The sequence below is a fragment of the Coturnix japonica genome (assembly GCF_001577835.2).
Source record: "Coturnix japonica isolate 7356 chromosome 4 unlocalized genomic scaffold, Coturnix japonica 2.1 chr4random350, whole genome shotgun sequence".
NCBI classification, from domain to species: Eukaryota; Metazoa; Chordata; class Aves; order Galliformes; family Phasianidae; genus Coturnix; species Coturnix japonica.
The window spans coordinates 359,787-374,563 of NW_015439533.1; the positions used below are offsets into that span (position 1 = coordinate 359,787).

The following is a 14,777-nucleotide window of genomic DNA, read 5'->3' on the forward strand; positions in this document are numbered from 1 at the left end:
ATGGACGGGTGTCGGGGTGCGCAAAGTCCTGCGTGAGCGTGGGAGGGGCGCGAGCGGACAGACGGACACGGACGGACGCATGGAGTCGTGTCTGTGTGTCCGTGTGTCCATATGGCCGCGTGTCCCTGTGTCCCCGTGTCCGTGTGTCCCCGTGACTCCGTATCTGTGTGTCCGTGTGTCCCCGTGTCCCCGTATCTGTGTGTCCGTGTGCTCGTATGTCTGTGTGTCCCCGTGTCCGTGTCTCACAATGTGAGTACCGCTGTCCCGCCTCCACCCCCCCCTCCATATCCCCGCGTCCCCCCATTCCCATCCCTGTGTCCCCATCTCTCTCTGTCCCCGTGTCCGTGTGACCCCGTGTCTGTCTGTCCCCGTGTCTGTGTCCCTGTGTCTCCGTTCCTCCCTCCTCGTGTTCCCCCATCCCTGTGTCCCCGTGTCTGTGTGTCCCACCGTGTGTCCCCGTGTCCCTCTGTCCCCCTCTCCTCCTGTTCCCGTGTCCCCCGTGCCCATCACTACGTCCCCGTGTCCGTGTGTCCCCATGTCCGTATGTCACCGCGTCCCCGTGTCCCCATCCCCGCCCCGCGCCCCGTTAAGGAGATGTCCCCTTTATTCCACATATATACACGGGGCGGACCGGGGCCCGGCGGCGGCCGACGGACGGAGGGGGCGGGGGGGGGGGAAATAAAATTACAAGAAAACAGAAATAAAGAGGAAACAAAGAGGACGGGAGCACCGCACCGAAACGCACCGAAACGCACCGAAACACCCCGAAACGCACCGAAACGCCCCGAAACGCCCCGAAACGCCCCGAAACGCCCCGAAACGCACCGAAACGCCCCGAAACGCCCCGAAACGCACCGAAACGCCCCAAAACGCCCCAAAACGCCCCGAAACGCACCGAAACGCCCCGAAACGCACCGAAACGCATCGAAACGCCCCGAGCGGCCGCCCCCCCCCCGTCCCTTTCAGGCCCCCACGTCGATCTCCTCCTCGGACAACTCCGCGGGGCCGGGGGGGGCCGGGGGCGGCTCCCGCAGCCGCAGCGCCTGCAGAGAGGCCACGTCTGCGCGCATCTCCTCCAGGTCGCGTTTGAGCTTGGCGCGGCGGTTCTGGAACCAGGTGATGACCTGAGCCGAGCTGAGCGCCAGGCGCTGCGCCAGTTGGTCGCGGTCGGCGGGGGACAAATATTTCTGGCGCACGAAGCGTCGCTCCAGCTCGAAGAGCTGCTGGTTGCTGAACGCCGTGCGCGACTTGCGGCGCTTCTTCGACGTCGGGCGCTGCGCGAGGGCGCTCAGAGGGTCCCGACCTGCGGGGGGAGGGGGGACACGGCGTCAGAACCGGCACCGAAACCGGGAGCGGCACCGGGAGCGGCACCGGGAGCGGCCCGCGGAGCGGATCGAGGCCGGCCCCGATTCGGCCGCGTGAAGCAGAAACAGGCCGGGCCGAGCATCGCGCTGCTAAACCGAGCCGAAACGTGCCGAGCCGAAACGTGCCGAGCCGAAACGTGCCGAGCGTTACAGCGCTGAGCCCAGACAAGAGTTACTCTGCCGAGCCGGGCCGAACCGAGCCGAGCCATGTGCAACGTGCCGAGCGTTGCAGCGCTGAGCGCAGCCCAGCATTATATTGCCGAGCCGAGCTGACCCCGTCGTTACACTGCTGGGCTCGGCCGGGCCGGGCCTCATATTGCTGGCCCGAACCGTGCGGTGCGGAGCGTCCTTTTGTTGAGCTGAGCAGTGCCGGGCAAAGCCGAACCGAGCACTGGGTTACTGAGCCGAGCCAGACCGGGCCGGACCTCACAGTACTGACACGGGCCGTGCCGTGCCGAGCTTCGTATTGCCGAGCCGAGCACTGTATTGCTGACCCGGGCCGTGCCGCGCTGAGCATTGCGTCGCTGAGCGGAGCATTGCCGAGCCGAATCTTGCTCTGCCGAACCGGGCTGTGCCGAGCACTACGTTGCCGTGTCGTGCCGTTCCGTGCTCGGTCCCGGTCCCGGCCGAGGCCCCGCTCGTAGCACCGCACGGAGCTCCGTTCCGCCGCACACCGGTCCCGGCCGCCGCCCCGCGCAGCCCCGGCTCTGCCCGCGGGCTCCGCTCCGGTTCCTCCCGCGGGGCCGCCCCGCTGCGGGCCGGGCTCGGCGCGGTGCCGGTGTCGGTGCTGCCCGGGGGCTCCGCTCCTGCGGCCTCTCGGAGCTCCGCGTCCCGAGCGCTCCGCTCCGTTCCGTGCCGTCACCGCTCCCGACTGCGGCGGAGCTCCGAGCCCCGGCCCGTCCCGGAGCTTCGGTGCGCCGTGAGGAGCTGAGCGCTGCCGCTCCGCGCTCCGAAATGGCTCCCACCGGCCCGGTCCGCCAGCGGCTCCGAACGGCCCCGAAGCCTTTTTGCTGCCCCGCCGCGCCCCGCAGCGCCGAGCCGAGGCCGTCCGGAACGGCTCCGTCCGTGTGTCCGCCCGAGCCGTATTCGTTCGTTGCCGAAAGGGGCCCGAGGCGGTCCCGGTTCTGTCCGTGAGGCGGTCCCGGTTCTGTCCGTGCGTCCGTCCCGGTGGTTTTATTGCCCGACCCGTGGCCGCTGTCCGCGTAACGATCGTTTCGTTTTCAGCGCCCGCTGCGGTGCCGCTCCGTGCTCGGCTCCCTCCGCTAATTACGGGAGCTCCGATCGGTCCCGCCGTGTCCCCGAGTCCGTTCGGTAACGGCGTGTCTCGTTAATCGCCGACGCAGCGATGGCTCCGGGCTGCGGCCGCGCGTCCGCCCGGCTGCGGGAGTTCCGCGTTCGTTCGGGAGTCCCGAGCGGTCCCGGTCCCAGCGCTCCGGGCGGCGGTCTCCGTTTGTCGCCCGTCCGTCTGTCCGTCCGCGCAGCGATTTTAGTTAAGCTCAGAACGGCGCCGCGTTCCGGATCCGTTCGGTACCGGCGGCGGTCGGGCGGGGCCGCCCGGAGCGTTCGGAGGAGCCGCGGCCGGGCCGGGGCTGCGCGAAGCCGCTGCGGATCCGTTCCGGGGGATCGGGAGCCGTTGGGCCTTCGCGGCGCAAACGGGATTTCTGCGGTAGGAGCGCGGATGGCGGCGGGGCCCGGCGGGTGGGAGCGACCCGAAGCGGGGAACCGAACCTGAGCCCGGAATGCGGGAAAAACGAGGCGCGGCGGCGGCTTTCGTTGAGCGATTTCGTTACCGACGGAGCGATCCGAGCCCGCTCCGCCCGGCGCTCGGTAACGGATCCGCGGCTGCCGAGGGGCCGCCGCCTCCGGCGAAGCTCCGGTGCCACGATCCGGCGCTCCCGGTATCGTGGGCGGCGACACTCGGCCCGGCGGCGGCTCTCCCCGCTCGGCTCCCGGTAACGGCTCTCCGCCAGCGCCGGTCCCGGGGCGGCCCCGACTCCGACTTACCGGAGCCGGGCGGCAGGAGAGCGGAGAGCCCCGGCCCCGCGCACCTCGCCCCGCCGCCGCCCCCCGCGCTCCGGTGCGCACCTGCCCCGCGCCCCGCCCGTACCTTCGGCCGCCTGCAGCACGCTGACTTCCAGCCCGCGGAACGTCTTACTGGCGAGCTCCTCCAGCGCGCAGAGCGGCGACGACGGGGCGGTGCGGGGCGGTGCGGGACCCGCCGGCTTCTCCGGGATCCGGGCCGGGGCAGCGCCGGGCGCGGGCGGGGAGGGCCGGGCGAGGATGTCCTCGATGCCGAACGGCGTCAGCGGTTTGTTGCAGTGCGCGGCCGGCGGCAGCTGCTCCAGCGCGGCCCGGCGTCGTTCCTCGGGCAGCGGGGGACTCGCGGCCGCCTCCCGCGCCGAGGTCATGGCGCGGCCCGGGGGCCGCCCGGTGCTGCCGGGGCCGCTCAGCGACTCGCCCGCCTCATGCTGCCGGGGGGCGGCGGCGGATCGCGCCTCGCCGCCGCTGTCCCCTCCCGCGCATCGGCGGCCCCGCGACGGCCGGCGCTTAAAGGCCCGGTGGCTGCCCGCCCCCTCGGCGGGGGCACGGCGGCGGCGGCGGAGCGCTCGGCCTCGCGGCGCCGAGAGCGGGCACGGAGCTCCGGTGCGGCGGCCTTAAAGGCGCGGGGCCGGGGCGGATAACGGGGCGCCGGCGGGGGGAGGAGCCGCGGGGGCGGAGGTACGGAGGTGGGGTGGAGGGGGCGGGGGGGGGGTCCGCACCGCTCCGGCCCCGGGAGGGGGCGGCCGTGGGGGGATCGGGACTCCCGCACCGGGCCGCGGCACCGCGCCTCCTCCCGCGCCCGGGGTTAAGGGCTCCTCGGCCCCCGCTGCCCCCCCCAACTCCCCGCCCCCGCGCCGGCCCGGCGGGTTTTGCCGTCGCAGAAATTTATTATCTCCCCTGCTCCAACCCGCCCATAAAAGCCCGGGGCCGCCGCGTCCTGGCAGTGATTAGGGCCGCTCCGGTTTTGGGTTTCAGAGCGCGGCCCGACCGTAAACCCGCGGTACAAATCGCGCCGCGATCCCGACCGCTCGTAAAGGCGCGGGGACGGCCGCACACGCAGGTGAGCCCGCACGGCGCCGGCACCGGCACCGCAAACCGCCATTGGGACACGGAGCGTCCCGCCAGCCTCGTCCCATCCCGCCACGTCCTCACGGCGCGTCTCCGGCGGAAGGGGCCGGGGGGGGGGGTACGTGCTGTGGGGTCCGCGGGAATGAGGGGGGGGGTCGGAAATGGGACGTTCCGGGGGAGCGGGGGGAGAACGGAGCTCTGCAGCTTTGCGGGGCTGCGCGGGGTCAGGCTGTGACCCAACGGCTTTGGGGACCTTTGGGGGGCGTCACATCGCGCCGTGCCCACAGCGGGGCGGGGGGGACCGCGGCGACGACGGAAAGTGAATGTGCGGGAAGGGAGCGGGGGGAGCAGGTGCAGGGGGACCCGCGTGTGTCGGTGCTGTTGGGGGGGGGGAGCGAGCGGGGGGGCGGCTGCCGATGTTGCTGACAAAGGCAGAATGGCATCCATTTGTTGGAAACTGTAGCTAGACAAACCCAATGTTGACATTTCCCAGCAGCCGGAGCCATGAAAGCCGGGGGCGGAGGGGGGGGGGGGGGGGGGAGGGGGGGGGGGGGGGGGGGGGGGGGGTTGGATTGGCAGCGCCGCTCGGAGCGACATGGAACCGATGTCGGAGGGGTTTGAACGTGGCTCCGGGGAAGACCCCGCGCGGAGCAGACGGGAGAGCCCCGCGACCCCCCCCCCCGTGCGCCCACCGCCGCCGTGTGCCCGTGGATGAGCCCCCCCCGGAGGGGCCCCGAGCACCGCCCCGCTCGCGCCCTCCTGGCCCCGCATTCGGTCCCGCAGGGCGGCTCGGCCCCGGCCCACGCGCCGCTCCCCTCCCCACCCGATGTCCCGCGACACGCAGGGGGAGTTGCCGCTCGGGGTTCGCTGCGGCCCCGCGACCCCGAATCCGCCCCCACGCAGCTCCATACGCTCCATACGGACCGGGGCCGTGAGGGCGGGGAGGTGCGGGGCAGGGGGACAGGGCCGGGCTCGGCAGTGGGGACGGGGCACGGCAGACCCCCCCGACAGGCACCGGGAGATCGCGGGTGGGAAACGTCGGTCCCTGCTGCAGGGAACGAGATGGATGCGCCCCTCACCCCAAAGCGGGACACGGGCTGGGGGACACAAAGGGGGTCGGATCCGCGTTCCACCCACGGCACGGGGGGGTTCCACCGAGTCGGGGCTGCGGGATGTGCCCGGTACGGAGCAAACGGCGGCAGCGTCGTGTCCGGCACGTCGGTCAGTGGGGCGGGACTGCGGTGCCCCACTCAGCCCGTGGGTGCCCCCAGCGCGGCCTGGTCGGTCTGGGCTGAGCCCCACGCAGCCCGGAGCGGCTCCGAGTGCTGCAGCTCAGGGTCCGTGCGCGTGTATCGGGGTGTGCGCACACACACACACACACACACACACACACACACGCAGGGTGCGCGACCACCCGTGGGTCCCTGCCCTGCTCGTGGCCCCCATCCCCCCTCAGCCCCATCCCGCCCCACACCCGCGGTAACGCGATTAGGGCCGGGCTGCGGGCGGCCCCTATAACTCGGTTACGCGGAGCCGGCCCCGATCCATTATTCAGCGGCTCCATCTCCGCGGCGCGGGGCCGTGACGAACCGCGCGGCGCTGATTCAATTACGGCCGCCCCCCCCCGCGGCTCCGAGCGCGCGGCGCTTCGCACATGGAAATTGCTTGCAAATGAATTTCCCTTTAATAAGGGGAACGGAGCGATGCGAAATTAAACTGTCAGCGGCGGGGGCGCGCGGGGCAGAGCCGGGGGAGCGGCGGGGCCGAGCGCGGGGCGGGGCGGGGGGGGAGACCCGACAATTACCGGCAATAAATAAACGCGGAGCGGCCGCGGGTTCCGCCCCCCAAAGGGCTGCGATGATGCGCCGGGGGGTCCGCGGGGATCCCCGTCCGGGTGTCGGCTAATGATGGATTCATTAACGCGCTGACCTCGCCGCGCGGCCTCACGGCTTAATTAAGCGGAGAGCCCGGGGGGGCCGGGGGGGGGGGCAGAGGCGAAGAGCAGGAGCGGGCAAAGGGCCGTGGGGACGAACGTGGGATGGGAGTGAGGGGTGTGTGCGGGGTGTGAGCGGGGGCTCCCGCAGGTGCGCAGCGCGGACACTCACGGAGCTGGACGTGGCCACGGCTCCGTGTGGGACCCCCCCCCCCCCCGGTGCCGTGGGGTCAGGGGGAGCCGTCGTCCCTCGGCCGCAGCTGCCGCCTCCCCCTGAGCCCCCCCCGCCTCCATATGGGCCCGGGCCAAACTCCAGCCAAATGGGCCGGGGGGGGGGTTGCATTTCAAAGCCTCCGGCTGTGAGCAAACGCCGCGCTCCCCCCGCGCCCCGCTGGCCCCGGGTCAGCGCGCGGCTACCGGGGACGGGCCCGGCCCTTTCCCAGGGGCGGTGTGACAGCGCCGGGCCCAGAGGGGCGGGATCGGGGAGGGGGGGCACCGGGGATGGGCTCGGGCGTGATCCCCCCGCGAGGCTGGGGCTCCTTCCTGGGGATTACGGGGGGACTAAGGGGGCCGGGTGTCACCTACAGCCCCACGGTGGGACCGGGGGCCGAGGCAGAGGGGCTCCATAGGGCTCCGTAGGGCTCCGTAGGGCTCCATAGGGCTCCATAGGGCTCCATAGGGCTCCCGGCCCGGGGCGTCCCCGCGCTGCGGCAGCCACCAGCGGGGAGCGGGGGGTCCCCCCGAGGGCTGCGGGGTTGGGAGCTGCGACCCGCGGCCATGCGGATCCAATTAGGGCCGCGCGGGGGGACGCGATGAGGAAACGCTCCGTCTGAGGCGCTGACAGACCCGCGCAGCCCGAGATAAGGGAGTGCGGGGTGAAGGCGGAGGGCGATTCGAGCGGGGCGGGGGGGGGGAAATTCCGGGCTGCACGTGGGAAGGGGCCAGCGGCCAAGGGGGGATCCGGGCTCCCGTCCGGAGCCGGGGAACGGACGCCGCGTCGGTGCCCAACGAAGCGCGGGGCTCCCTCCTCCCTGCGGGACGCGCTGTGCGGGTCGGTCTCCGCAGGCCGCAGGGTCGCCTCGGGGCTCCGCTCACGGCGGGGCCTGGGGGGCTCTGCCCGCACCGCATCCCGCTCCCCGCCCTGCTGCCCCCGGGGCCAAGCGCAGGTGCCGCCCCGTGGGGTCCCTCCGTCGCTGTGACGGTGCCGTGGGAGGGGGCGCTGCGGCCGGGACCCATCCCCGCTCCGCCACGGCCGCGGAGCAGCAGAGGGAGGGACCACTCGTTCCCGGGGACGGGGTCGGGAGGTGCAGCCCGGAGCCCCCCCCCGCGTCCCCCCCCGCAGAGCACCGCCGTCACCCCGCGTCCTTCCCGGTCCCCCACGCGGGGCCGGAGAGCGGCGGGGCGCGGCCTGGGGAGCGATGAGGGGGATCCCCCCCCCCCCCCCCGGTGGGGGCGGCGGGGAGAAACGTCCCGGGGAGGAGAACCGTCCTGCGGGGCGCGGGGGGAGGACGCGTGGCGGCGGGGGGTGTCGCTGGGGGCCGCCACGCCGCGGGTCAGTGATATCATTAACCCCGACGAGGCAGCCGGGCCGCGCCGCAGCGAGGTTAATTAAAAAGAAAAGTTCAGGGGAACGCGGCAGCGGTGTCTTGGGGGGGGGGCGGCGCTGAGAGCGGGCGGGCGCGGTGCCGGGGGGGGGGGCGGCCATCGATCGTCCCCCAGCACGGCTGTCATTCAGCTCCGCGGGGCCGGCGGGGACGGGGAGCAACTGGGGCGGGACGGGGGGGCTGCGGGGTGTCCCCATCCCACGGCGCTGCCGATCCGCGGGGGGACAGGGGCTGTGCGTGACGGGGCGCTCTGCGGGGAGGGGCTCGGGCCGGGGGCTGCGCTGCTGCCTGCAGGGCACGATCCGAGCCGCATCCTCGTCCCCATCCCCATCCCCATCCCCATCGCTGCCCACGGTCCCGCAGCCCCCACCACCCTCCAGCTGCGGAGCCGGGCAGAGCGTGGGGATGTTCAGGTCTCGGCTGTGGGCGGAACCCCCCCAACCCCGCTCTGTCCCGCACCCCCAGCCCCGCACGTTGCTCTGCGCGCCGCTGCGCGCACACGGCGGGGAACGAGAGTGTCGGGAGCGGGGCCGGGAGCGAATCGGGGCGGGACTGCGGGCAGCTGCGGGTGCGGGGTCACAGTGTGCGCAGCCATCCGAGTGTGCACGGACACACTCAGACACACACACACACACACACAGATACACACACACACACACTGACACACTCAGACACACACACACACACACACACGAACGTCTGCTCCCCAGCGCTGGGTGCCGGTATCTGGGATTCTCGTTCTGTCTGTTCTGTGCTCAGAGCCGGGCTCAGGTCTCAGCCCGGGGATCCCCGCGTCCCCTGGCCCTGTGCCCCCCCCCCGCTCCCCGCGCTGCCGCCCCCCTAAATCAATTCTCGGGTTATTGAAACGCCGCGTCTCCGTCTGGCGGCTCATCGCGTGTGAGCCCGAATCATGGCGTGCGGCGGCTGCGCTGCTGCTGCTGCTCCATTGTGCACCCGCTGCGCTGCGGGCACGCGTGGGGCTGCGGGATGGGGGGGGCTGTGGGTTTGCGGTGCTGTGGGGTCGTGGGGTTGTGGGGCCGTTGTGCCCCCCCTTTGTATGTGGCCGGGATGTGGGGCTGCGGGGCCGTCCATCACGCCGCTCTCCGCAGCGGCGGCTCCAGAGCCAGGGGGGGTGGGACCGAGGACCCCGTGACACGCGGAGATCTGTCCCCGCACGCGGCCACGCTGCCCCCCGCTCCGTCCCCACCGTCCCACAGCCCTGATGTCTCCATGGGGCTCCTTTTCCTCCTCATATCCTCCGTGTGGGAGAATGGGGTGGGATGGGGTGGGGTGGGATGGGAGATGGGATGGAATGGAGATGGGGTGGGAAGAGAAAGGAATGCAAATGGGATGGAACGGGGGTGGGGAAGGGGGTAGGGATGGGGATGGGAATGGAGATGGGGATGGGGATGGGGATGGGGATGGGGATGGAGTGGAGATGCGAATTGAATGGGGAATGAATAGAGATGGGATGGGGAAAGGAGTGGGACAGTCAGGGTCCACTGGGCAGGGCTGGGGGTCTGCACAGAGGTCAAGGCTGCAGGGCCGGATCCTTCACCAGCACGGGGTTGGCCGGACCCCACCTGCATCCTGGGCCGGGAGGATCGTGGGGCCATGGTGGCACAGCCCGGCACGGAACGGCCCAGCACAGCGCAGCGCCTGGCAGCGTCCTCACGCTCTTTGCCCCCATTTGGGCAGCACGGGCGGCCCCTGGCTGGGCAAGGAGGATGCAGGACAGACCGGGGCTAAGAATAGCGCCCGGCTGGGAACAGGAGCGGGAACGGGAGGAAGGATGGGGCTTCCTCTGCGACGGCTCTTCTTCCTCCCTTAAGCCGCTGCCATGTGGCACAGCCTCGCCCTGCGCCGGGTCGGGGACGGGGGGCAGCCTGGGTGGGGCCGTGGGGGGCGGCGGTTCCTGGACCAGGGGTCCCCCCGCTCCGCTGGGCCGCTCCCCGTGTGCTCAGCACCCCCTGCGCACCGCGGGGCATCGCGCGGCAGGACCCGCCGTGGGGCCGGAGCTGCCCGTGGGACGAACGTCCCGGCGCGATGATGCCGGGGGGGGGGGAGGCTGGGAGCGGAGGTGCGGGCTCCGTCCCCGCGTCCCCCCACCGCCCGGAGCGCCGTCCTGCTGGGCATGAGCCGTTCCGCTGGGACGGGGCTTCCTGCGGGGAAGGTGGGACAAGTGGGGCAGACAATAAACCCAGGAAACGCTCTGAATAGCGAAGGTAACGGAGCCGGGAGCCCCCCGCGCTGAGTCACCGCGGAAGCGTCGGGCCCGGGCCGGGGGGAGCCTGAGGGGCTGCCCCGATCCCACCGCCCGAACCTCGGGGGGTTCCGAGCCCCGCACAGCGCTCACCGCTACCTGCTCGTCCCCGACGCCTGACCCCGCGGCCCCTCGTTAACCGCTGCCCGTTATTGCCCCCCGCCGCCCCGTGCCGGACGCTGACAGCCCCTGTCCGTGCCCCCGATCCCGCAGGGGGGTACAGGAGGGGTCTCCCCGAACCCCACGCGGGAGCTGCCCGAGTACAGGGCGGGTCCCCGGGCACCGGGCCGCTCTCAGTGCAGCGCGGGGCCCGGCGGTGCCCTCTGCGGGACCGGGGCTCACGGCCACGACCCCCCCCCGCGCCGAGTGATTTATGGGCGAGGAGAGCGCGCGGCGCAGACAGATCGGGCCATAAAAGCTCGGGGCAGGAAGTCTCGCCAACTTCAAAGGGCCGCGGCCACAACGACGGGGGCCGCCGGGTCCGGCGCTGCGGCGCGGGGCGATGGGGCCGTGGGTGGCGACCGACCCCACCGCATCCAACGTGTCCCGCGTCCCGCGCCGGCACCGCAGCGTCCGTCCCGTGTGGGCGCCCCCCGCGTGCGTCCCGTGCGCGCAGCCCCTGCGCCCCCCGCGTGTCCCCGCTGCGTGCCCGGTGCGGGCGGTGCGGGGCGCAGCGCCGCTCTCGGCCATCGGAGCCCGGTGCGTCCCCCGCGCTCGGCGGCACGCAGGAAGGCAGGGCGGGGCGGCCGAGCAAACAAAGAGCCGGAGGAAACGCCGCCGTCCAAGATAAACCGGGGAAGGTGAGGGGGTGCCCTCCCGCCCCGCCGCCCCCCCGGAGCTCCCGCGCGGGGCTGGGACAGACGGGCCCGGAGGTGCCGGTCCCGGCGCCCCGTTTCCAGCTCTCCCCGCCCCCCGCCCGCATCTCCCGGGTTCGTCCCGCTCCGGGTCGGGGTCCCGGGTCTGGGGGCGGGGGGGGTCGAGAGTCCCGTGGATCCCACCCCTCCGCGCTGACGCCGTTCGCCGGGAGCGCTCAGAGCCGCGTTCCCACGCTCCTCGGCCGCGTCCCACGGGGCTGCGCGGCCCCTCCGTCCGCAGGAAGGTGCCCTTCCCCGGCCCCCCCCGCCCCGCATTCCTACGTTGTCCCGGTGCCAGCCCCGTGCCCACAGCCCGGGGAAACGGGCGGGGAACTCGGCGGGGCCGCGCGGGACCCCCGGGCCGGGCACAGCGTGCGGACACGGCGGAACCGCGCGGCGTCGTTTAAAGACGATCAGGCGGTGACAGGAATTAAATTGTGTTTTGATTTTCTCATTAGCCCGATCTGCGCCGCGCCTCGTTACGGGGTAATTTCCCCGCTCCGACGTGACAGCTCATTCCCCCCGTGACAGCCGGGTGCCCGCGGGGGATGGACGCGTCTCCACGCGTGCGCCCGGGGTGCGCCGCCGTGCGGGATGAGAGCGGGGCGGCCCCTTTACACCCCAACACAACCCAACCCAACCCAACCCAACCCAACACAACCCAACACAACACAACACAACACAACACAACACAACCCAACCCAACACAACACAACACAACACAACACAACANACAACACAACACAACACAACACAACACAACACAACACAACACAACACAACACAACACAACACAACACAACCCAACCCAACACAACCCAACCCAACCCAACCCAACACAACACAACACAACCCAACACAACACAACACAACACAACCCAACACAACCCAACACAACATAACCCAACACAACCGCCCCGCTCTGCCCCCGTCCTCCCGCAGGAGGCGCCGCCAATCCCGCTGTGTGCGGCGCTGTGTGCGGGAAGCCGGGCCGGCCGTGCGGGACCGTGCGGGTGGGGAGCGGGGAGGCACCGCAGCACCGGCACCGAGAGCTGCGGGACGGCACAGGACCCCGCCCTGTGCCTGTCTGTAGGATGGGGGGTGGGATGGGGACGGGCTCTGAGGGGGCTCCCGAGCACATGACGTGAGGTCTCTGTTGGGGGCCCGCGGCCCCACAGCCGCCCCCAAACCCCCACAGAACCCCCTGCACCACCCGTCAGATGCCCACCGTGCTGCAGGGAGGGGCAGTGAGTGCAGAGATGGGGGAGGGGGCAGCAGGACGAGGTGCCCCAGGCCGTGGCTCTGCAGGAGCACTGATGTCAGGGAATCATAAAATCAGAATATCCCGAGCTGGGAGGGACCCCTGAGGGTCATGGAGTCCAACTCCGTCCCACCCCAAATCCTCCACCTCCCTTGGCCTGCAGCTTTCCCACACGTGCACCCCTCGCCCTTTACCCCACACCCTTCATCCCACATCCCACATAGTGGGGACGTCCAAGTCTGGGTGAACCAAACCCAAAGCTTTTGGGTGAGATCCCAGGCTGCCCCCAACGAGGCCCAGCCATGCTAGCGAAGCAGTGACCCCCACACACTGTGGGGCTGGCTGTGGGCACGGCTGGGCCTCATTTTGGCTCTGCCCCAAAGCTCCTTCAGTGCCATGGGGCAGCATGGGGGCTGTCGGGTCCCACTCTGCTCCTGTGGGAAGGGCACAGCGTTGGTGCTGTTGGGCTCTGACTGTGCTGCCTGGGGCTGGTTGCTGTCCCTGGGCTCCCCTATGGGGGGGCTGCTGGGCTCCCTTGGCTTTTCCAATCCTGCCTGGTACTCCTGCAGCCTGGCTCTGCTGTGCCTTTGTGGGGCTGCTGGGGGTCGGTGGGTGCTGCAGCCCCTCCTGCTGGCAGTGCTGGAGGTGGGCAGGATGGGGCTGTGCCCTCAGCCCAGTCCTGGCGCTGCTGGGAGTGGGGAGCAATGAGACGGGGTGCCTTAAAATACAAAGAAACAACACTCCCCTCTTGAGACTTCTAAATATACAACTTTCTACAGCTCTGTGTGTGTGTGTGTGTGTGTGTGTGTGCTCGTGCCTCCTGTTGCAGGGTGGGGGCTGTAATGAAGATCAGCCCGAAGGTGTGAGCAGCTCCGGCCGTGATGGGCCGTGGAGGTGAGCGCAGAGTGGGCGTGATTCGGCAGAGACCATTAAAGAGCTTCCACGGATCTCAGACCTCCGTAGTGCATCACCAGGGGCTCCGCAGGGCTCTGCAGATGGAGGCTGAGATGAACCCTGTAACTTCAGCCTTCCTGCTCCCTTTGCTCCAGCAGAGGCGGGGCTGGGTTTGTACCCACAGGGACCGGCACTGCTGGAGCACCCCCGGGACCCCCGGCCCAGCATCACCGAGAGGGGCGGCTGTGGCCGCCGACCCCAAACCCCCACCCAGACCCATCGCCGGCCCCGGGCCCCTCTCGGACCCTCTGGGTTTGGTTCCCCGCCCCCAAACGCTCCACTCCATGGGGCGCCGCAGCAGGGCCCGGCTCCAGCCCCACAGCACCGGGGCAGCGCTGGCATCCCCCACCCCGGGTTAGGGCCGGACGGAACGGGGGGCGGGGGGGACTCAGGTTTCCTCTGTGCCGGGCTGGAGCCGGTGCCATTAAGCCCCCTCGGAGCATGACGTGCGGGCGGGATATCAAAGCGCCGAGACCGCAGCTCTCAGCCGCCCCGACGGCACCGCCCGGCACACGCCCCAGCGCCGCAGCCGTCCGTCCCCGCGCCCCACGGAGCCCCCGAGCTCCGCCGCGTCCCGCAGCCCAACGGGTCGCTGTGGCCTCGCCGCCCCCCCCAGCCCCGTTCCCCCCGCGCAGTTGTTTTGCATTAAGCCCCGCGCTGATAAGTGGGGCCGCGGGACGCGCGGGGGAGCGCCGGGCTCCTCTTCCTGCTCCGCGCCGGGCGAGCGGCCCCAGAGCCGCTGCTGACAGACACGGGCGGCCCCGCCGCCAGCCCGACCCCGCGGCCCCGTTCCCCGTTGGGTGAAGCTCCCCCCGAGCCGCCCCCCCCCCCCATCCCAACCCTCGGCCGCTCCTTGTCCGCATTTCCCCACGTCCTTCGCGTGAGGGATGGCCGACAGCTGGGCCGGCCGCGCCGGTAACCGGATCCCCCCGGTGCGGCGCGGGGTCAGAGCGGGGCGGGGGCGGCCCCGGCGTTGGGGTGCCCCGACGGGCCGGGCCGGGCCGGGCGGCCGCCCATCCGCCGCTCCCGGGGCACCGGCACCTGTTCCTCTCCCGGCCCCGCGCCGCTCCCCGCCGGCAGCCGAGCCCCCCCCGCCCGCCCCCCACCGGCGGCCGCAGATGGCAGCGAGCGCTGCCCCGCCATAGCGGTAATGAGGCGCGATGCGGGGGGGGGACGATCCGACGGCCCGTGGCTGTATTACGGCTCATTGTGCGCGGGCAGCGGGGGGCAGAGCCGACAGCCGTGCCACCCCCCCACCCCCCCCGCCCCCCCACACACACACATTGGTTAGAATAATGGAGGAATACTCCAGTGCTCAACTGTACACTCATCTCAACATACAAGAAGAAGGATTTGGGGGTTGAAAACGGGAAACAGTGCGGCTGGGACGTCTCATTTGTTGGGATTTTTTTTCCTCTCCAAACCAACCCCCCCCC

At 71.5% G+C, this 14,777-nt stretch overlaps 1 protein-coding gene across 1 annotated transcript; it reads right to left on the reverse strand.

The window, feature by feature from the left end:
• Nucleotides 1–881: 881 nt before the first annotated feature.
• LBX2 (ladybird homeobox 2) lies at nucleotides 882–3,831 on the reverse strand. The gene is made up of 2 exons (XM_015850157.2): nucleotides 3,472–3,831; nucleotides 882–1,303 (listed from the first exon to the last, which is right to left on the reverse strand). Exons 1-2 carry the CDS (start codon nucleotides 3,770–3,772, stop codon nucleotides 963–965), a joined length of 642 nt encoding a protein of 213 aa, XP_015705643.1. The 5' UTR covers nucleotides 3,773–3,831; the 3' UTR covers nucleotides 882–962.
• Between the last annotated feature and the right edge of the window lie 10,946 nt (nucleotides 3,832–14,777).

What these genes read in the sequence shown, in the direction of transcription:
- LBX2 (XM_015850157.2), bottom strand. Translation starts at nt 3,772, where the DNA reads ATGACCTCGGCGCGGGAGGCGGCCGCGAGTCCCCCGCTGCCCGAGGAA. An exon ending in CGTGCTGCAGGCGGCCGAAG is followed by an intron (nt 1,304 to 3,471) that starts GTACGGGCGGGG and finishes CTCCCCCCGCAG; the next exon opens with GTCGGGACCCTCTGAGCGCC.